The following is a 22684-nucleotide window of genomic DNA, read 5'->3' on the forward strand; positions in this document are numbered from 1 at the left end:
ACTGAATTAAATGAATGGGGGAAAAAACAGGAGAAACATATTTGACAGCAATACAGAATGCCTGAGAGCCTTTCCTTTATATAAATAAAGACATTTCCTCAATGAATTGGTGCAGAACAATTCACCAGAATGCAGGAAATGAAGTGTTTAAAGCCCAAATGTTTCAGGGGGAGGATCCCCAGACTCCCCTCTTTAATCTTTTTTTTTTTTAATTATTATCAGTAGTAATTATAAAAATCATAATAAATGTATTTATTTATTATGATATTTAATAACTAAAGTGTAGCTCAGTGATTTATAGGGTTCAGTTTGACAAATGGAACAACAATGTAGCAGTTTTTGAGGGTTGATACAAGTATGTCTCCAGAATGCAGGAAATTAAGTGTTTAATGTTTAAAATCTTTTGTGGGGGTACCTCCAGACCCCCCTATCAACTATTTTGTCAATAAAAATTTTTCCCAAATACAAAGCCTATTAAAATATATTGTCTTGTTGTCATGGCCCCACTATTGTGCAGTGTCAAGTCTCATGGGCTAAGAGTTTTGTCAAACCCCTAATCTAAGCCCTTAAAAGCAAGGATGGTGTATTGGTGAGGGACGTCCGACCGATTTTGGTGGGCCGCCTGGGCCAAAAATGCCAGGGCCGATTTTTTGTCCCAGTCCAGATGGTGGAGAAGTGGTTTAAGCTACGGTAATAATTAGAAAAGTTTCTATGGACATTTTGTTAGTTTGTAATCACATTGGTCTGCTGCTGAAATCCATTGTCACTGCTGAGAATCCAAATTGCCTTATATTGCTAATGTACAGTCTTCACCTGCTCGATATGAAATGTGCAATGAGATAATGTTTGTTATGAATTGGTCATATATAAATCAAATAAATTAATTCATACATTGCCAAGCAGAAGCAAAGTGTATATTTGATACATATTAGAGATAGAGTATTGTCCTAGTTTAAATTCAGTCTGTAATGACTGAGTTTATTTCACCATGGCTTTTATTGTATTCTGTTTGATAACTACCTCATATGTTTCATTCCCTTTGGGATTAATATAGTATACACTAACTATCTACAGAATGTACCTATCTATCTTACCATTCTCTGTAAAGGAGCACGGCAAAGACACCTTTTCAAAGCCACCTTTCAAGACAGGAGTGGGCATCATCTAATACTCTAAACATGGTGGTGTATTCCTTCAAGGACAGCTTTGCTATCATCAGGCACACTTTAATCCCAATAACTCTTTGCCTTAAATTTCTGAAGTTATGGATGCAGGTTATGAATGTGTATGTGGGGTGTGTAAATGTGTATAATGTGATTAAATGTGTATAAAGTGATTTTTATGTAACACAGTGTAGCAATGAACAAGTATTTCATTGTTTCTTGTACTTGACTTTTAAACGACTAACTCTTCGACTTACAAATCTATCTGTTGACATGAGCTGCCGCGATAAAACCTGCACATGCACAGCTCTGGATGTAAACTCAGGAGGTCAGACAGGCTGTGTGAATGTGTGTGTGTGTGTGTGTGTGTGTGCGTGCGTGTGTGCGTGCGCACATATACCTCTCTGGTTATTGTTGGTGTGGTTTCCAAGCAGGTTAGACTCAGGCTCTCTAGCCACACTTCCCCCAACATACCAGTTGACATTTGGGTTCCAGCTGTTACTGTAGCCACACAGGTGATGCTCCTCAAAATTACACTCTAGTAACAAGAACAGCAAATGTTACATTTTTGGAATGAATAAAAACACTTTCACATCAAACTTTACATCAAAGGTGAAACATCTCACTTGCTATAATGTTGACACTGACCAATGCAGTAACCAGTAACAATGTGAATTTCAAAGATGGCCACGCTGTTCCCTGAGCCGTGTTCAGGTCGACCTTCCAGCAAAACCTGTGTAAGAAAAAAAGACTTAACAAAGTGGGACAGAAGGCAGCCAACATTACAATATCTCCCATTTGCTTTATACTACATCAGATTAATCTAATCTAAAAGTAGTCATCTGCACACATTATTCACCACCACATTGTGCATAAGAATGTTATTTTGGCCACTTTTCTCTCATTAAGTTAAATCAAGTGACTGTTAGCAACTTTAGTTATATAGCAAAATTTAATATATCACAAGTGGCCTCAACTGTTTTCAAGGCAAGATGAAAAATCAGCTGTGCAAGAACAAGCAGCACAGATATAGAACACACACAAGGGACAGTTGTGTATCTGGAGGATGGATCCTGACAGACTTCCATAAATGTAGGCAGTAATTAAATAATACAATGAGACATAGATGTATATCTTTTTTAATTAGCTTCTTTATTTAGTTGGCCGCAATCAACTTGCAGATTTATCTGCATCAGCGTTTATAACAGCGGATACAGTGGGAGGAAGATAATTGTCCTTGCCACAAAACATTGCAGGAACACCTCGAGAGGTAGGATTCGAACCACAGGAGTGCTTTACTCGAGATGCCCATTGCATCAAGCAGGATAAGAACCGAGGATTGGGCTGCAGCTTTAGCTGACCTTAGGGCTTCTGTTACAGACAACAGAGCCATTTCAGTAGTGTGGGCACTCTTAAAACCAGACTGATATGGATCTAGGACGTCATTCCGTGAGAGGAATTATGAGACCTGTTTGAAGACTGCCCGTTCGATAGTTTTGGATAAAAATGGTAGAAGTGAAACTGGATGATTGGACTCGACTTGAGTTGGGTCATGCGAGGGCTTTTTGAACAAGGGTGTAACCCGAGCCCTTCTGAAAGTGGTCGGGAAGGTTCCCGAAGCCAGAGAAGTATTTATCACGAATGATTGCCGGGACCACGGTAGGAGATATGGCTTGGAGGACATTGGTAGGAATCGGGTCCAGTGGGCATGTAGTAGGACGGCTATGGGTCAGGAGTTCTGATACTTCACTTTTCATGAGAGGAGTTAACGAGGAGAGTGAAGTGCCATTGTCCTGCGAAGACAGAGAGGTGTCGAGCCTTTTGCATCATTTATTTATAAGGAGGGCAACACTCCAGTCCAGCAGGTGGCGGTAATGCGCTTAAAACGGTTTCTTTCTTTATGAATGCTTTGGCTGCCAGTGTGCATTTCTTGTATATAAATTATGAATGTAAATGTAACGTGTTGTAGGTAAGGAAACGTGGAAGGTAAAATAGTGAAATAATTACATATTTTGGGTGGTTTTGTGTGTATTTGGGCAGTTTTTGAACAGTTTCTGGCCTGGAATCCATCAGCTGGATCTGGCAACACTGGCAGCAGCACAGAACATAACATCAGCTGACCGGAGTCTACTGGAGAGTAGCTCCTGGTAGCTCTCACACTCAGTGTTCCCGGTAAGTTGGTCATTTGTCAGGTCAATTACATGACTTAAATAATAATAAAAATAGCCATCATCGTAGACCATACTTCCTAACCCTCCCATTTTTTACTGTCCTCTTCCGGGTCACAGCAGTGTGTTTAATTTTACGGTAGGTGATTGGTGGAGGTTACGCTGCTGACAAACGTGATTGCAGAATTATTTCTTAAACTGTTCTAGCAAACGGTCCTCTCAATTCTCTCTAATTCATTACTTGTAAATATTCTTTAAAATCACTAACAGCACTAATGCTGCCCATTGCTAAATAAGCCACAAAGCTGGCTAATTCCATATTTATCAGTAGAGGAGCGCTAACGTTAATGAGCAGTTCAACTATTTTGTTTAACGTAACATATACCTTACTCTAACCCTAACCTGCAAGCCAAGGCCTGTCTCTCGTTAGAGTCGCTACATCAGAAATGAGAGGGGACATGTAAATAAACACGAGCTGAAGGAGATTTGATATATGGTATTATTATTATTATTATTAGTAGTAGTAGTAGTATATTGGTATTTTTTATAGTTTCTGGCCCTTTAATGTTCATTAGTGGTAGTACTCCATAATTTATAACAAATCAGATATTTGTAAAATGTTTTCTGTAGTTTTATACATTTGACTCTTATTTATCAAAAACTTTAATTTGTTGTGCTTTTGTTCAAGTACTACTTTTAACAATCAAAAAAGTTTCTTTTTAAACTGCATTATGTCATCTGTGGTATCTTGGCATAGTCTCAACATGTTCTTACAACAAGGGGGAAAGGAATAATGCCTGATATATCAGCATATCTGATTTTAAAATCCTCAAATATCAAAACCGGCACCAGACTTAAAAATCCCATATTGGTCGGGCTTTAGTTTAAATGTAAATGCTCCGTATTTGCATAGCACCTTTCTAGTCTTTTCGACCACCCAATGCGCTTTTACACTACATCTGCATTCACCATTCACTCACATTCATACACTGAGACTAAGTGCTCAAACAGAAACTAACATTCACTCACATTCATTCACTCTAAGTGCTCAAACAGAAACTAACATTCACTCACATTCATTCACTGAGCCTAAGTGCTCAAACAGAAACTAACATTCACTCACATTCATTCACTGAGCCTAAGTGCTCAAACAGAAACTAATTCAATTTCAATTCAATTCAATTCAATTTTATTTATATAGCGCCAAATCACAACAACAGTTATCTCACAGCGCTTTTCATAAAAGAGCAGGTCTAGACCGTACTCTGTGATGTTATTTACAGAAGCCCAACAGTTCCCACCAAGAGCAGCACTAGGCGACAGAGGCAAGGAAAAACTTCCTTTTAAGAGGCAGAAACCTCGAGCAGAACCATGGCTCAGGGTGGGCGGCCATCTGCCTCGACCGGTTGGGGTGAGAGAGAGAGAGAGAGAGAGAGAGAGAGAGAGAGAGAGAGAGAGAGAGGGGCAGCCTATACAATATACACACAGAGGTACAGACACAACTAACATTCACTCACATTCATTCACTGAGCCTAAGTGCTCAAACAGAAACTAACATTCACTCACATTCATTCACTGAGCCTAAGTGCTCAAACAGAAACTAACATTCACTCACATTCATACACTGAGCCTAAGTGCTCAAACAGAAACTAACATTCACTCACATTCATACACTGAGCCTAAGTGCTCAAACAGAAACTAACATTCACTCACATTCATATACTGAGTCTAAGTGCTCAAACAGAAACTAACATTCACTCACATTCATACACTGAGCCTAAGTGCTCAAACAGAAACTAACATTCACTCACATTCATACACTGAGCCTAAGTGCTCAAACAGAAACTAACATTCACTCACATTCATATACTGAGTCTAAGTGCTCGCCCCCAGTTTAGTTTTAACACGTAAACGGTATGAAAATAAGATTAATTGGATTATATTTTTACAAGATGTATAAAACATGTTACATGTGTCCATAAAAAAATGATAAAATGTTAGGGAAATGACATTATTCTTTAACTGTGGTTTGCTGGAAACACATTTAATAACTAATTACTAAAACTAACAATGACTAAACACATTTGAGTACAGGATTATTCTGACTACATACAGATTTAAAATTAAGCATTTTTACTTTAGACATTTTGAGAGACTGAAGTACTGCAGTTGTACATTGAAATACCAAAATAGGGACATGGGAGGGCTTTGTAGCTGCCAGGAATATTCATGCAGACGTGGTCCAGTGTTCCTTTTGTGGGGATTTGGACATGCTGGTGGAATTTAGGTAAACAGTTCTGAGATCTGTTTGATTAAAATCACCAGCAACAATAAAAACACCTTAAGGTTGTTTTGTCACATGACTGCTGATGATCTCAAACAATTCGTGTAATACATTTTTACTTTTTTGCATCTGGAAGAATGTAAACAGCAACAACAACAACACAGAATTCCTTGAACAGATAATATGGCAGACATCCAAACATTAAAATTTCTGGTAAACGTTGTTCATCCTCTTTGACTGCATTTGAGCATCAAGCATCACTGACGTAACACACTCCTCTCCCCCTTGTCTTTCCGGACTACTGAATCCCGTCAGCGCAGAAGACACTCCATCCATCAAGTGTAATAGTACAAGAGTCTGCAATGCAGTACCTCAAGGCTCAAAGACAGTTTCTATCCCCAGGCCATCACACCTAATCAAACAAAGGGTTTAATGCAACTTTGCACACGACCAAACAATTTGTACACCTTGTTTGTCATTTTGCATATAGTATTAATGGTCTGTATTTGTACAGCACCTTTCTAGTCAATTCAGTTCAATTCAAATTAGCTTTACTGGCATGAATGTAACAACAATATTGCCAAAGCATCATACAAACTACATAAGAACAATCAACCCCATACATTTCATTAAACAAGTAATTAAATCGTGTGTGTGTGTGTGTGTGTGTGTGTGTGTGTTAGAAAAATTTAAATATATTAAAAATTTAAATAAAATAAAAAAATAAAACAGTAACCTTTCTAGTCTTTCCAACCACTCAAAGCTGTGTAGTGTGGAAATGAAAAGAGACTAAGGTGCCTCTGCCACCAGAAAAAGAAGGGGTTCAGTATCTTGCCTGATGACACTTTGACATGCAGCCGGGTATTGACCTTCTGATAAGTGGATGACCAGTCCCACTGAGCCACATCTGCCCTTGTAACACCTCTGTGAGTGGTGGTTGGATATGATAGTGGGTGGGTGTGTATTTGACTTCAAATAAGTTTTTTTCTTTATTTATCCCTTTTCTTTTTTTATTTATTAAACTTAATTAAACTTAACTTAATTAGACTTAAAGTTTCTAGTATATATTATATAGAATAATTAATTCAGGTAGTACAGTGCCCGATGGATCCCTCTATCTATTGAAAATAAAAAATTTGAATTAAAACATGGGAACAAGATACTACCTCGTGGCCATGAGAAAGTGTATATAAAAAGAGCCAGCACAATGGAGCAGCTTTTCTCCCCAAAGCTTGAGGCTGCTCCTAAAGGTTTGGTCTGGACAAAATGGGACTCAGGTTGGCCAAGAAATCAAAATCAGAGACTTCTGTGCCCACATCCTTACAGAGAACTGCTGATCAACATCCTGCTTATCAACATCCTTTTCAAAGCCTTCAGCACAAGAATCCGGGGAGGGACTCTGTTTTACATGGATAACGCTTGTTGTTCAAAAGCTGTCAAGATGGACAAATGTCAGACTTTTTATGGAGGATGATAACCATATTATCATATTGTTGCTGCTGTTTACATTCACCACAGAGCAAATAAAAAAACTGCATGTATAATAACTGTATAATTTTATTTTTATGTCACCTTATTTACCATTTAATTATCTGTTCATTTCTGTGTGTAGACTAGTGTTAATTAGAGTGGGGAGGCGCACAGAAACAGATGTTTCTCTCGCTTGCTCCCTCTCCCTCTCTCTCTCACACTGCTCTACTGGGTGGAAAGGAAATTGAAAAGCAAGCAGGCTAAGACAACAAACTGTGGTGTGGCAATTAGCTTTTGATTTCCGCTTGTTTCAGCACTCTGGACAGCACCATGCCTTTACAAACCTCCTAACCAGCCAGTATTGTATATACACAGAGAAAAATCATAGAGCCATTAAGTTATGTCAATTTACTTCTTCTTTTTAACTCAAATAGCTCTGACAAGTTTTGGATTTTGAACTCAACTGTATGAGTTTTAGAAAGTTAAACTTGCATTAATTCATTGTGTTGACTATTTCACACTTTTGTCGTGTTGATTGAACTTAAGTTATCAGTTGAAAAAAAAGGCACGAGTACGAGGATTGCCTAGGTGCTGCGTCTGATAAAAACATACATAATCAACTAATTATTAGGGTTTAGCGAGTACTCGGTTGAAACAAGTATCCGGTACAGATACTTTTAATGAGTATCATCAGAGTAAAATGTGTCAATATCTGTTTTATTAAAAACTATAAATATAGGAACCTTTTTTATCAATTACTATTGTGATCAAAAACATTGCTCTGAAGCTCAATTCTGAGGCTGTTCTGTAAATAGTTTTCTAATAAATACAGCAAGTTCTGGTAGAAATTTCAGGCTTAAATAACTTAAAGATTAAGCCCCGCCCATTCTCAGTACAGATACAGAAAATTTGTTTAACAGATACAGATAGAGATAGTGGTGCTGATTACTGAATTATATTCCATTATATTTTTATATTTTGAATTGTCACCTTGTACTGGCACCTATTTTTTTCCCACTTCAACCACTGCATATTTGAATATACAGTACATTTTTGTAAGTTCTGTGTGTAGGAGGCTAGGGAAAATGGCCTGAAAATTTGTCCCATATTTGAATATAGTTTTAATTATCTGTTAAGTTCTGTGTGTGGGATGAAGCAGGGTGTGAACTACTCGGGAGCAAGGGGATAGCTTGGCTCCCCTTAATAAGACATGAGCTCCCCTGAAAACATGATTTGTGAAATGGGGAGGCCTCTAAAATATTGACAATATGCTATTTATGCCATTCATTTCTATTTTTCTGTATCATCATGGATCATGTGTCAAATCAGGAGCTTCAGGCCATCTTGCCTGAGGGAATGATCAGCGCACTGGCTCCTCACGACATCCTGTCCCTGTCCACTCCAGCGCCTTGCTCCCTCTCAGGTAGACCTAAATGGGTTGTGTCGTAGTAGGACCACTGCGCTGCAGACATCGGTGATCGTTTCCTCTGCTGTTGAAGCCCAAGGCACCTGATTTTATGATGATCCATGATGATACAGGAAAATAGAAATGAATGCTATTGCAGCTGGAAGCTCTCCACAGTGCTGCGCAACTTTCTAAATTCTTCTCTCTCAAGGAAAAAAGAAAGGTCAGGTCAAAACAGTGTAAAGAGCCAGCTGTTGTGTGAAGCCTAATAGCAGCAAAAGGGCTATAACAATGGAATAAACAATGCCTGATATTATCACATTTAGCACTAGGCCTACATGCTTGCAGCTATGAATGTTTCTTTGCAGCAGGAATCCTGTCTTTAAAGCACGCAGTGTGTGCTATCATCTAAGCTTTGTGCACACGGTTAGGCAAGAGAGCTTTAGTAGTGGCTTGTGCCAGATATGAATAAGCTGGGCAGATGCAAGCGTTTAGAAAATCATGCAAATACCTTTTGAATTTCAGGTTTAGGTGTTCTACTGATGTAACTCAATCCAGGAAACTTAATTTTGGAGATGCAGTGGGGGATAATAAATGAGTGGATACAAAATCATGTCTGGTTTCACCTGTGAAGCACACCTTAGTCTGTATACTTCAATCAACCATAGGCTGCTCCCATGTTATTGCCACAATAATTCTTTGTGTTGTAAAGATTGTTATAGATAATGTGACCGGTTCATGGTTAAACAAAGCCCAAATTATCCTATTGGGGAATAGCTGTACCAATCAGCACACTCGGACAGAAACTTAGTAAATCATATTCAATACATACCTGGGAACCTTTTGCAAGCCCTGGTTTCTCGTTTATGCCTGCTGTCGCTAATTTGCATCATACCTACATCATACCTGAATTTATATCTTTTCTGTGTTCTATAGACAAATTAACAATTTCTACTTAATTTGACATCAACATGAAAGCAAATGAAAACAGAAATATATATTATTTCTTTTTATTGTAAATAAATTCATTCGTCAAGGGGTTAAAGTGATCGTATTGATACCATGTAGAAAAAAATAATTAAATTGTTAAACAAAACTGCAGAGCAGATTGTAGGTCAAATGTGCCCTGTTTTGCTGCTTTTTGATCACACCTTAGCTACCTACCAGAAATGAGAATGTAATTCAATGCATTTCTTTATTTTCTGTGAACTTTAAACAAATTACTAATATCTAATGATAATTAAACCTACGATGTCTGTCCATGTGCTGAAATTTGTCACAATAGATAAGTTTTCACTGCTCTTTCTAAGTTGTGTGTTACATGCAAATAGGGTAAATGGGTTTGGACCCCATAGCAGACACTCAGGCGAGGTAGGCTCAGTTAGAAGAATTTATTAACAGAACAAGGTGTGCAACTTGCTGGTAGTGTCCAAACAAGTCCCACACAGGAACAGTGGCTACGAGGATTCAGAGGACAGAAACAACACACCTGTCAAAGAAGCTGTTTTCAATCGGAGAAAATAAATTCATAGGACCGCCCCTCTGCCAAGCACCTGCCTGCGCAAGAACACGACCAGAGATTACAATGTAAAACACAGTCTTTAGTAAAGTTAATTAAAATACACAGAGTGACACAGTTTAAAATGAGCTGCTATAAAAGGGAGCCTTAATTGTCTCTAAAATGTCCAAAACAAAGGGCCGTTCCTACTCAGTCTGTCCTCTGAATCCTCGTAGCCACTGTTCCTGTGTGGGACTTGTTTGGACACTACCAGCAAGTTGCACACCTTGTTCTGTTAATAAATTCTTCTAACTGAGCCTACCTCGCCTGAGTGTCTGCTATGGGGTCCAAACCCATTTACCCTGCCTGAGCATGTAACGTATTCTGAGAGGAGTACTTTATGATGTTACCTTCTCAATGTATCTCAAAATAGCTACATGACTGCTTTCATATAAAAATAAAATCTGTCTAATACAAGCTAATACAATAACATAATCTTTCTTACCTTCATGTATCCATACCTCACTTTTATATTTTAATTTGGTAAAAGACACTAACTCACATTAATCAGTGACACACAGTCTAATTCACTCTCCACCTGTCCAATTCATACAAATTCATAAAAATAGGGTGCAGCATATCACATATCAGGTCATAATTTCTGCTAACTGTCATTAGCTTGTTAGCTCAGTTATCTGTGCAGCTAACTTAGTGATACTATTAGCTAACTGACTACGGAATGGGCGCCAGAACTGGAGCCGGTGGAGCAGGCAACGGAACAGAGCTCAGCAGCTTCCCAGTGATCACCTGGGCGGCATTTGTTACAAATCAAAGTAAAATAATAATAAGCACATTGATAACCCAGCAGTAGACCAATCATCAGACATTAGAGAGTTCCAAGGACAAAAACAGAGTTTTGAAAAGTGGGTGGGACATGTCTCCCTGTCCATAGAGGATGTCAAGCCCAAGCACTGCCTGAATGAAAGGGCAGCATATTCGCTTTTTCAGAAAATGGGCAATTCTTATCTAGTGCTGAGACACCTGGCACCTGCTGCCTATCCCTGCCTATTCCTATCAAACATGTTCCAAATCTGTGAACAGTGACTTCACCTAAGAAACCTAGCAGGGATCACTGTGATTATGGTCTTTACAGCCATTCTTACCTGGTAGGGGACTGTGGTGTTGGGTAGGTCCACACTAGCAATGAGCCAGCTGTCAGAGGCTTTGTTGGCATTCCACAGTTGGTGGTCGAAGTTATCACCGTCTGGTCTGAGGTGGAGCTTCAAGGAACCCCGTCCAGTGATCTGGTACACCAGCCTCACACAGCTCCAGTCCTGCTGGTCCAGAACTGGACTGACAAGAACTGCCTGCTCCTGGTCATGTAAGAAGGCTGAGTCCACTGTAATCAAATGCCCTATGACAACAAAATGACGATATAAAATTCATGTAAAGAACATATGAATATTATACAGCCTGATAGCTTTGATCAAAAGATAACTAAAGGTGATTTTATTCATAATGTGTTCATTTCAAGAGAATTCAGCTATTGTTTCAGCTAGCCAGTTATCTCGAGTTCATTAATAAGATGAACGCTACTTTTGCTGGAAATGCCCATTCCTAAAGTTCTGGGCATCACCATTGGAGTAGCCCTGACTCTGCCAAATCAGAGTAGAATTATAATTAAGACGCAATGTTTTGACAGCTAAAAAAGGCTAAACTTTCTGAAAACAGTGTGACATTTAACACAAACAACAAGCAATGCCAGTTTAGCTTTTCCCAAGATTTAGACGCAAAAGACGCTGGTGATGGACTCTCTTACTGGAATGAGGTTCGACTCGCTGCGGTGTCCTGCTTTATTTTTGTGGCTAATCCTACAGTACACTTATAAAATCAATACACCAATCTGGTGCAGAGCTGGGGCTTTAATTCCTGTTTGGCGACAATACTACCTCTTTTGGGTTTTGGTTAGCTCCAGTCCATGGCCAAGACATCACAGGAGAAGTTCAAATGCAATATGCCTCTTAGAATGTCACCATGCCTTATACACACGTGTGATTACGAGTGGTCCTTCAATTACCATATGAAGTTTGAGGCTGATTAACCAAAGCATAAGAGAGTAATTCCCACTTCCTGTTTGGGATTGCTTTAAGCAAATGCCATCATACCTGGTAACATTGGGATTTGAAAATAAGGGAAATAATAAGGGAACAACTTACTATATAGTTATTATCTTCATTATAATTACATATGTAGTTTAACATTAATCCACTATATTAATTCCAGTTACAGCTGTTTAATTTTTCTGGGTTGTTTTTATTAATTAAATCCTTGCGCAAGAAGCACAGTCTACATTGGTCTCTAATTTATTATGTCTTAACTCTCACATTGTAAATAATTTTTTCGGTTCCCACGTATCTATTTTTGGGGCAATATGTGAGTGAAATACTCTGTAGAGCAATGCATCATCCAACCTGAACAAACATAGCAAACATTGCAAATATGCCCAGCTGGTCTTGAAAGTCATATATTGTCCTGGGCCAGTGTATCCTTTGCCTCATGCGTCTTGCAATCCTCTGTCCCCAGAGGTAGCAAATCAGGAATAAATGATCAAATGCACAAGCATTTTTTTTAGAAAGGTTAAAAATACGGGAGTTGTACGGGAAAATGTTAAAACATGATGACAACGACATAGAACGTTAAAATACAGGAGAATCCCGGGAAAAACTGGAGGGTTGAAAGGTATGCCGGCCATGTCAGCTGCTGTAATAAACACGTCCATCTATTGAGTGAGCTGTAAGAAATTGATTGGCTTGCATAAATGAAACAAACTGACGTAGGCCTATGGAAATTTCTTTCAGCTTCATATCAGTGAAGCCTGTAGATGATCCTGACCACGTTTTGGGTCAGGTGGCCCAAAGGTTTCTGACAAAATGTCGAAAATATGATTTTTAGAAAACTGTTTTTAGAAATGGCAAAATGTGCCCAGATGACTTCAGGGAATATAATGATGAAAGAATGTTGACCGTAAGTCAAGCTGTTTGAGATAATTGCGGAAACAAAAAGGTGACTGAGGTCTTGCAGTTTTTGCTGCATAAACAATTTCAGCATAGAAAACTAAGACAACATTTTCACGGGCCACTTGAAAACACACTGAATTAATGAACTGCCACTTTGTTGGCACGTAGGCCGCCTGGTGATTTGAACCCCAGACCTTTGTATGCCCAAAGAAGGTGACTTACTGACAGAGCCCTTGGGGAGATGTAGTTTCCATACATCTTCTCACAAATTAAGGCAATGACATCACGTCAGACTAGGGTAGTTTGTCTGTTTATATTGAAAATGCTTGGTGATAAAATTCACAAAAAACTCATCATTCTGCTGGTTTCAGGTCTATTTTTCTTGTTTGAACAATGAGCAAAGCTGGTTTCTCTGACTCAGTCCAAGATAAGAAGAACCCTAACAGTTTACTCCTCAGTCCCTCTCTTCAGCCACACTCTCATCCCTGGCCCTCAGACTTTCCCTCCTTTCACCATCACCTGACTGCCCCACCCATCTACACATATTTTCCCACTTCTCTCATCGGCCCTGCAGTTACCTGGCCTACTCTGCTCACTCTTCACCTGCAACTCATTCCCTCATCAGCCACTCACCATAAATACCAGTTCACTTCCTTTTTTTCTTGGCCAGTGTTGCTATGTAACATTATGTAAGTTTTTTTCTATGCAGTTTGGCACCTCTACTGTTTCGGTTTTAATTAGGGCCCGAGCAGGAACCGTGCAAGGTCCCTATTGAAACCCTATTGAAACTGAAGGGATTATTAGAGTGTTTTTAATTCACCGCTGTTGTAAATAAGGACAGCTGTACAGGTGCATCTGTTATGATTACATAACAAAAAGCAGCAGAGGGCTTTTTCACAAAAGCAGAATTTAGAAATCCAGGATAAGAGAAAAAGCGATCAGATAAATGCACGTCAACAGCTTTCTTCCAGAGACCACACGGTTGATCACAGATTTATTGATGCTGAAAAATGAAAAGATGTGTGCAGCATTCTTTACACAAAGTGAGTAACGGCGAATAAAGAAGGTTTACAATGAAAAATTGCACATAATATAAAAAAAAAATTAACACGGCCGCAACATTGAAACAGCGAGAAAAAGCGTCACAGACAATTGAGGACTGACTTTTGCTCCACAAAAGCCATTATTAAACATGTAGCTCTCTTTTTTCTTTACCTCGCTACCATCTGCTTACAAATTTCCTGTCTTCCACCTGAAATCCACTGGACCGCAAGCTCACAGTGGAGAGAGAGAGACAGAGAGAGAGAGAGAGGGAGTGAGTTGTGGGGCAGATCCGTTGCAAAGCACTAGAAACTGTAATGAAAAGAATAGAAAGTTGTGAACACTTGTCATAATTCGGGAGAAATGTTTCCCGGGGAGGAAACCGTGAGAGGACAATGAAATACAGGAATCTCCTGTGAAAATCGGGTATGAGCGAACTGGAGCTAACCTCTGTGGCTCCTTGGTTACTTCTGTACGACAGCGTGCTGTATGTGACAGCTTTGCATATGTTTATCACTTGCTGGCAATGTTATGAATTAAAAAAGAGAGATTTTCAGACGTAAATTCATCGTGACTGAAACCCTAAGACAGAGTTTCCATCTGCACTTTATGTCACAGCTGAGGTCTGAGAGAGCAGAGAGGACATTTAGTGGATATAAACAGTGTTTATGGAGAACTGGTTGCTGGTGCCCTCAGTTCTAAATCAGGTTGGGGGGGGGGCAGTCAAATTTACAGCTGTATCTATGATCCCTTATTTGGTCAAATCAGTCCATTGAGAATCTACCTAGCAGCAGAAGGCAGCGATTTGCTCAAACAGTGCGCCATAGAGGAGCAGATAGGCCATAGTCCATAATGTCTCAATGTATGCAGAAAAGACAATATACGCCTGCAGTTGCATTGAACAACAGAGCAATAAAGAGGGTGTGAATAAGGCTGTGAAAGATATGAACCTGATCATTTATGAGGCAACTACTGAGGCTGACCTGAAAAAAAAAATAGAACACCAAAAGAAACAAAAACAAAATGAGAAATGAGTGAGTGAACCTGAGTGAAAAACCATCAGACAAACACTATAAAAACACTTTAAGAAGGAAAAAACAAAACTACACTTACCAAACACTAGACGATATTGAAAACTATTAAATCAATTCTGGGACATGTGGAACAAATTAAGCACAAGCAAACCACATGCAGCCCCCATTCAGGAAGGTTCCTGAGTGAAATGACCCGGAAATATTTAGGTAGCAGCCATGATAATTCTCTTAAGCTTAGGAAAGGTGCTTCAGTGCTTCCTTTCTTATTCCCTTTAGCATAGGATACACTGGACCATCCTTTACGAAAGGAAAGGAGATTATGCCGTCCCACAATTCCTTGCGGTAGCAACATATAAAACAACCACATTTTTCAAAATCCTTGCAAAATATGAGCAATGCCTGCAAACTTTTTTTCTTTATTGGACTCATTTATGATATTTAAATAAGGCACTCACAATTTCCTTGTTTCTTTGGGTTTGTTTTCTTTTGGCTTTGCTGTAATTTAATACTGTTTTAACACTACTTTTTGGGTTGTTTTAATATGGCATAAAGTTTTGTATTTGAATTTGCTACAATAAAAAAAAAAACTCTACTACCACTACCATTGGCAATTAAGCCTTTCTCTCTTATGCCATAACATGCCATATGCATATGTTTTGAACAGTCAACAATAACTGAAACCCATGTTTGTTACTAGTCTTTTCAAAGTGAGGATAATGTTGAAATGTGTCGGTTTTATATGCCTAGTTTGAATTTTTGGCCAATATATTGCCAGCCTTCACCCTTGCCTTAGCAATGATCAAGCTACATGACCTCTTCAGTAAATGGAAAGTATTATTTACATACAATAATTGGGATTCATGTTGAGAAATAAGGGTGGGCAGGAGGGTGAGTGTGAGCAAGCATTCTCAATGTGACAACATTTCCATTATTTGGTGACTGGTACCCTATATGCCATTTTGCAACCTCGGTAATGAAGTAATCTTTTCCACCGTGTTGTCCACCTTTAGATGGCCTGCATTAAAAGAACACAGGGCAATGTGTCAAAGACACGCTTTTTGTAGTCCATCTTGGGAACACTGTAGTTTTATCAAGGCAGGCCACGTCAGTAACATCCGCCGTCGCATAATTATTTAGCCTAGAGTGTTATGCCCCGTGGTTGTCTTTTCCTTATGGTTCCTTATGAATTGTCCATCACATCATTCCTTGACCTCATGACAATTCCTATCGAGGTCAAGGACTTTTTGACTGCGGCAAAGGTCTTGTATCTCCCATCCATATTACATTTACTCATTTGGCAGACTCTTTTATCCAAAGCGACTTACATTTGAGGAACAACATACAAGCATCAACAGAGCATCAAATACAGATCTACAACTGACAATACATACACTAGTAAGAGCAGCAATAAATATAGGTTGAGATAAATCTTAACCCCAACAACTACAGAGGGATCTGTGTGAGCAGGAATCTGGGGAAGTTTTAAACAACAGTATTAATATTAAAGCTGCAAGCAGTTTGGGCGGTCCCTCGCACGTGTAGCACGTCGAGGTGTGAGACGGCGGCGTTGCAGATTCAGGAGCTCTACCAGTGTGGCTGTGAATTTCCAACGCGCTTCGGATGCTGAACAAACGTGTTAATCATCACTTCCTGTGTCCCCTTTATGGCGCTACATAGCACTTCGCACTACGACTATAAATGAACATGTAGATGTGTTTGGGGTGCGACTGTTATCAAGCACGTAATGTTTGGTGCAGATGTGAGGATGTAGACTGAACTTGAACATTTTCCTCTTTCATGGCGAATCATCGATTTTTGGATGCCACGCCACGGGCATGCCGTTCCGCAAAAACTCACCATTTGTACAACTTTTAAAGTAGGTTTAGAGTAGACAGCGACAACCTGAAGTCGATCAGACTAATTCTCTAGGAGGAGTTTTTTAATGTACAAAGCATGTAAATCCTCCAAAAATGACTTTTGGGTTCAGGGCATTGCTCCTTTTTGATACATCTGGACATGATACATGTACCACAGAAATTTCATACATGTAGGTGAAACGTGCCATGGGGGCTGCTTCGTTAAAAGTAATTTCCTCTTGCCAGCAGGTGGCGCTATGACCATGGGTGAATGTTGGCATGTACATGTGTTCAGGGTGGGACTTTTATTAAATGTGTAAAATTTCGTACAGATCTGAGCATGTACAGTAAAGTTACAACAACTTCCTGTGTCATGACGAAGCCTGTAACTTCAGCGCCACGCCACCACCACGCCGTTTACCGAAAACTCACAAGTTTTACAACATGGCATTGTCAATGTGTTAAGGGTTTTCTGGGACAGTTTTGAAGTTGATATGGCCAACCTGCTAGGAGTAGTCCATCATAGCGTAAAACATGTCATTTCCTGTTACCAGCATGTGGCGCTATGACTGAGTGAATATTGGTATGTTGATGTGTTCAGTGCGGGACTGTTATCATATGTCAAATTTGGTACAGATGTGAGCATGTACCTGTTTTGTGACGAGTCATCGATTTTGGACGCCACACCACGGACACGCCTATTGTTGAAAACTCAGAGATACCACAGCAGACATACAAAATTTTTCGCCATGTCTGAATTATGTGCAAAGTTTGGTGAGTTTTCGAGCATGATTAGGCCCCCAAACTTGAGGTTACTTTGCAGAAAAAAAGAAATCCCTACAGTTTCAATAGGGACCTTGCACGGTTCGTGCTCGGGCCCTAATAATCTCTTCAGATCGAGGGCGTTAATATAGAAAGAGTATATGAAATGAAATTCCTTGGAGTGATTATAGACGACAAGATATGCTGGAAATCTCACATAAAACATATTTCAGTCCTGGCTAAAGCTAAGCACATTCTAGACTGCAGATCACTCCACATTTTGTATTGTTCACTGGTGTTACCGTATTTAAATTACTGTGTAGAGGTTTGGGGTAACACATATCAAAATTCATCAATCAATCGTTATTTATACTTATGTATAAATATAATTTAATAAAAATATAATTTACTTATATTTATACTAATGAGAATAATTCATAACACTGGATATTTGGAAGACACCAACTCACTATTTGATCTAGCTGAATTTCAAACAGCAGTAATGTTCAAGGCTAGAAACAATTTATTGCCTGGCAATACACAGAAAACTTTTTCTGAAAGAGAGGGAGGCTACAACTTATGGGGAAAGTCAAATTTTAAAACACCCAGTTTTCAAACTTCTAGGAAAAGTTTCTGTTTATCTGTCAGTGGTGTTAAATTGTGGAATAAACTAAATAATCAATTAAAGCAATGTCCAAAGATATTGCATTTTAAAAAGATATTCAAAGAATTTATATTCCAGAGGTACAGAGAAACACAGTGCTAATAATAACCTGGGCTTATATTGAATAATTTGTAGTATGTATAAATTTTGTCGTGTCTGTGTAATATCTGTATGTGAATAGAACTTCTGAATCTATATTTTCATTGATTATAGTTTTATTGTCTCTGTAGACTTATTATTTTTTGTAGTTATTTCCTTAAATATGGTAGTAAGGGTATAAAGGGGTAGGAGTACATAAGTTTTACTTCTTCCTTTTTAAGTACTGAAAAGTATGGAGTTTTACTTTGTTGTTCATTTGTTTTTTACCACTATTTTTATTTAAATTTTATTTACATGTTCAAAATAAAGATATCAATCAATCAATCAATTCACTTTCAATAGGGACCTTGCACGGTTCGTGCTCGGGCCCTAATAATCCCTTCAGTTTCAATATGGACCTCGCACAGTTCGTGCTCGGGCCCTAATTAAAACTGCAAGCAGCGTTGTTGTCGCATGTGTTCCGAATTTGCCATGCGCTTTTAACGGTGCATGAAGGACTTCAATGTCACTTCCTGTGTCCCCTATGTGGCACTAGAGAGCACCCAGTAACTACGTTATGTCCCAGTGCATCAAGTGTGGAACAAAATTGCTTGATCAGTGTAACACAGAGCTTAATTCCCGTTGCCAGATGGTGGCGCTACCACTATAAATGACTATTGGCATGTACATGTGTTCAGGGCGGGACTCACGTAAAGTTTGGTGCAGATTAAGCTTATAGTTAGTGCTGGCTCAGGTGAGTCCTGAACCATCCCTTAGTTATGCTGCTATAGGCCTAGACTGCCAGGGGATTTCCTATGATGCACTGAGCTCCTCTCTCCTCTACTTTCTCTCCCTCTGTATGCAACCTCATCCCATTATTGCATGTTACTAACTCGACTTCTCCCCTTTCCGGTAGTCTTGTGCTTTCTCGTCCCTCTCCTCTCTCCTCCTATCACTTCCTGCAGGTGTTTCTGGCTCTGGAGCTGTGGAGTCTGGATCTGTGGCTGCGGGTTACCTGCTGCCCCCGTGTTCCTGCTCGACACCCTCTGCTACAACGACTATTGTTACTATTCCTATTATTATTATTGTTATTATAATCATTAACATTAAGATTGTTATTCATTAACACTACTACTATAAATATCTGTAGCATTTTTCATTTAGTCTATAGCAACATCACCTTTACTATCTGTACCTCTGTGTGTATATTGTGTAGGCTGCCTCCCTCCCCTCTCTCTCTCCTTCCATTCCCCTCCCTCTTTCTCTCTCTCCCTCTCTCTCCCTCTCTCTACTTCACCCCCAACCGGTCGAGGCAGATGGCCGCCCACCCTGAGCCATGGTTCTGCTCGAGGTTTCTGCCTCTTAAAAGGAAGTTTTTCTTTGCCTCTGTCGCCTAGTGCTGCTCTTGGTGGGAATTGTTGGGCTTCTGTAAATAGCATCATAGAGTACGGTCTAGACCTGCTCTTTTATGAAAAGCGCTGTGAGATAACTGTTGTTGTGATTTGGCGCTATATAAATAAAATTGAATTGAATTGAATGTAAGCATGTACAGTGAATTTACAACAACTTCCTGTTTGATGGCAAATCACCGTCACAGATGATGAAGACAAGCAACTGTTTCCTGTTTAGAATGCTATGTACAGGAACTTACACATGTAACGGGCATATTTGTCTACATATCCAAATGAGGACCACTAACTTTCGTCCGCTTTGTCCAGAGATGGTCCATGCCAAGTTTGGGACCCATCAGACTTGCCACTTTGGAGGAGTTTTATTATTTAAAATAGGTTAATAAATAATTAAAATAGGTTTTTCACTTTTCATGATTTTGCGGAATGTCATCACACAGAGGTGTCTCCTATATCATACGATTTGGGATATGATGTACTGTGCAGTTGTTATAAGGCAAATGTAATTTGGTTCCAAATGGCATAGAAATTAATAGGATTTTTCCACGCTGATTCAGCTTTGATTATACCAAATTGCACCAAATTTTGCAGGTGTCATCAGGGGCCCTTGGGGAACAATTGTCAAGATTGGTGGTAATCTGACTGCGGCTAACTGTCCACTAAACACTTATTCTTACAGTAGTTCTGCCTAAGTTCTGCCGTTCAATCTCATAGTTGCTAACGCTACCGTACTTTAACTTAGCTGTTATCGACTTTAGCTTAGCAGATAGAAATGGCTTCTCTTTCTCCCTCTCATTCTCCTGCTCAGTGTGTCAGATGTTCGGTTACACCTCTGCCTCCTTTAGCGGTAATGGTACGTGTATCAAGTGTTGTTTATTTGTAGACATGGAGGCGAGGCTCAGTGATTTAGAAGTCTGGCTCCACACCATGATAGATCAGTCGTTAGCTACTGTAGCTAGCCAGCCCCCGGAAGTCGGTACGGACCGACCTGAGTTAGCCTCTGAATAAATAAATAAGACTGTTATTCAAGTCAGCGGTAATGACGCTCCATTACGCCAATCGGAGGTCACTAAGATTAATGTTGAGTCGGTGTGTACATATGCAAAAACCATGTCGGACACCGTAGTTTTCTCTGGACCCCTGCCAAATCTGACCAGTGATGACATGTATAGCCACATGTCGTCATTCCACCGCTGGTTGTTGAGGTGGTGTCCAGCAAACGATGTGGGCTTTGTAGATCACTGGCAGACTTTCTGGGGAAGACCTGGTCTGATTAGGAGAAAAGACATCCATCCCACTTGAGAAGGAGCAGCTCTCATTTCTAGAAATCTGGCCAAGTTTATTAGACCAAATCCATGACAATCCAGAGTCAAGACCAGGAGGCAGAGTCGCAGTCTAACACACTTCTCTGCTCCTCCATTTCAGGAGTTACCTAGAATAGGTAGGTTATCTTGTTGATAGTGTTGCTGGCTTGCTGCGAATGACACTCGACTCTGTAGCCCCTCTAAAAAAGAAGATAATAAAACAAAGAAGTTAGCTCCATGGTTTAACACTGAAACTCGCAAATTTAAGCAAATACCGCAGAAACATGAGAGGTATTGGCGTTCCACCAAACTGAAAAATTCTCTTTTAATTTGGAACTTATAGGAAGGCCCTCCGTAATGCCAGAGCAGCGTACTACTCGTCATGAATAGAGGAAAATAGGAACAACCCTAGGTTTCTTTTCAGCACTGTAGCCAGGCTGACAGAGAGTCACAGCTCTATTGAGCCAAGTATTCCCATAGCTCTCAGTAGTTACGACTTCATGAGCTTCTTTAATGATAAAATTCTAACTATTAGAAAGAAAATTCACCAAGACCTGCCCTCAACTGGCACCGACTTATCTCTAAACTCAGGAACCTTAGAAACAACTGTAAAGCCAGATATATGTTTAGACTGTTTTGCTTCTCTCAATCTTTACCAATTATCAATAATTTCTTCATCTAAACCATCCATCTGCCTCTAGGTCTAAGTTATCAAAATGTAGCCACATGTCTTTTCTCTCTCAATATAGCAAAATCTTCCTCAGTGGAGGTTTAGTTTTTTAGTTCTGAACCTTAATTGATAGGTCGTGGTCTCATTGACTCCCTGTTCTAACTGCAGGCTGAGTTCTCCCCCTGTCACCAATTCTTTAACTTGCAAATTTGACACATGATGTATATTTTTAGGCCCAGCTACTCAAGCTCTAACTTTTTTTTTTACAGCAAATGCACTTTTTTGTCAACAAAGATCAAATTGTAGTATTACAAGCAGTCTGGTTGAATAGCTCAATTGGTTCAGCATTAATCTCTGGAGCAGTACTTCTAATTCCAGTCATGGGTTTGAATCCCACCTCTGGCAGCAGTGATTATTTCTTTCAACTTTAAACACCTGTATGGTGATTGAACTTGATTTTAAAGCAAATGCACTGTGCACATAAAACTGTCACTTCCTGAGAAGGCAGCCTGAATATCTCAATTGGTCAGAGCATTGACTTCCACAGAAGATCTTATGAATCCAAACCCAGGTTAGATGCTGTGATATTTTAGCAATATCAATTTCAAAACTGTCCCAGAAAAGCCTTAACACAGTGATGATGCTATTGTTGTGGTGGCAGCCCGGCTGACGCTGTGTGTCCTGTTTATTCCTCCTTTTTTTGCTTGTGATTCTGTTTTCCCCTGGTGTTGTGTTTTCCTGTACTCTGCCTGCCTCCCTGTGTCTCGTCCCCTGCGTGTGCTCTCCCTCTCTCTCTCCCTCCGCTCCTGAGCCCAGCCAACGACCCGCACCTGCACCTCGTCAGCCACCTCCCCTGCCTGC

At 39.6% G+C, this 22684-nt stretch overlaps 1 protein-coding gene across 2 annotated transcripts in view; it reads right to left on the reverse strand.

Moving 5' to 3' along the window:
* Positions 1 to 22684, reverse strand: part of mamdc2a (MAM domain containing 2a) — an 85103-nt gene that overhangs the window by 55276 nt on the left and 7143 nt on the right. For both annotated transcript variants that reach the window (XM_038704114.1, XM_038704115.1), the window contains exons 3-5: positions 11152 to 11402; positions 1812 to 1896; positions 1564 to 1701 (exon numbers count right to left, since the gene is read on the reverse strand). In XM_038704114.1, coding sequence (XP_038560042.1) covers positions 1564 to 1701; positions 1812 to 1896; positions 11152 to 11402 — 474 coding nt within the window. The remainder of the gene's footprint in view (positions 1 to 1563; positions 1702 to 1811; positions 1897 to 11151; positions 11403 to 22684) is intronic.

Source organism: Micropterus salmoides, unplaced genomic scaffold (genome assembly GCF_014851395.1).
Source record: "Micropterus salmoides isolate LMB-PRFRI ecotype aquatic unplaced genomic scaffold, ASM1485139v1 Ms_hic_scaffold_7, whole genome shotgun sequence".
Classification (NCBI taxonomy): Eukaryota; Metazoa; Chordata; class Actinopteri; order Centrarchiformes; family Centrarchidae; genus Micropterus; species Micropterus salmoides.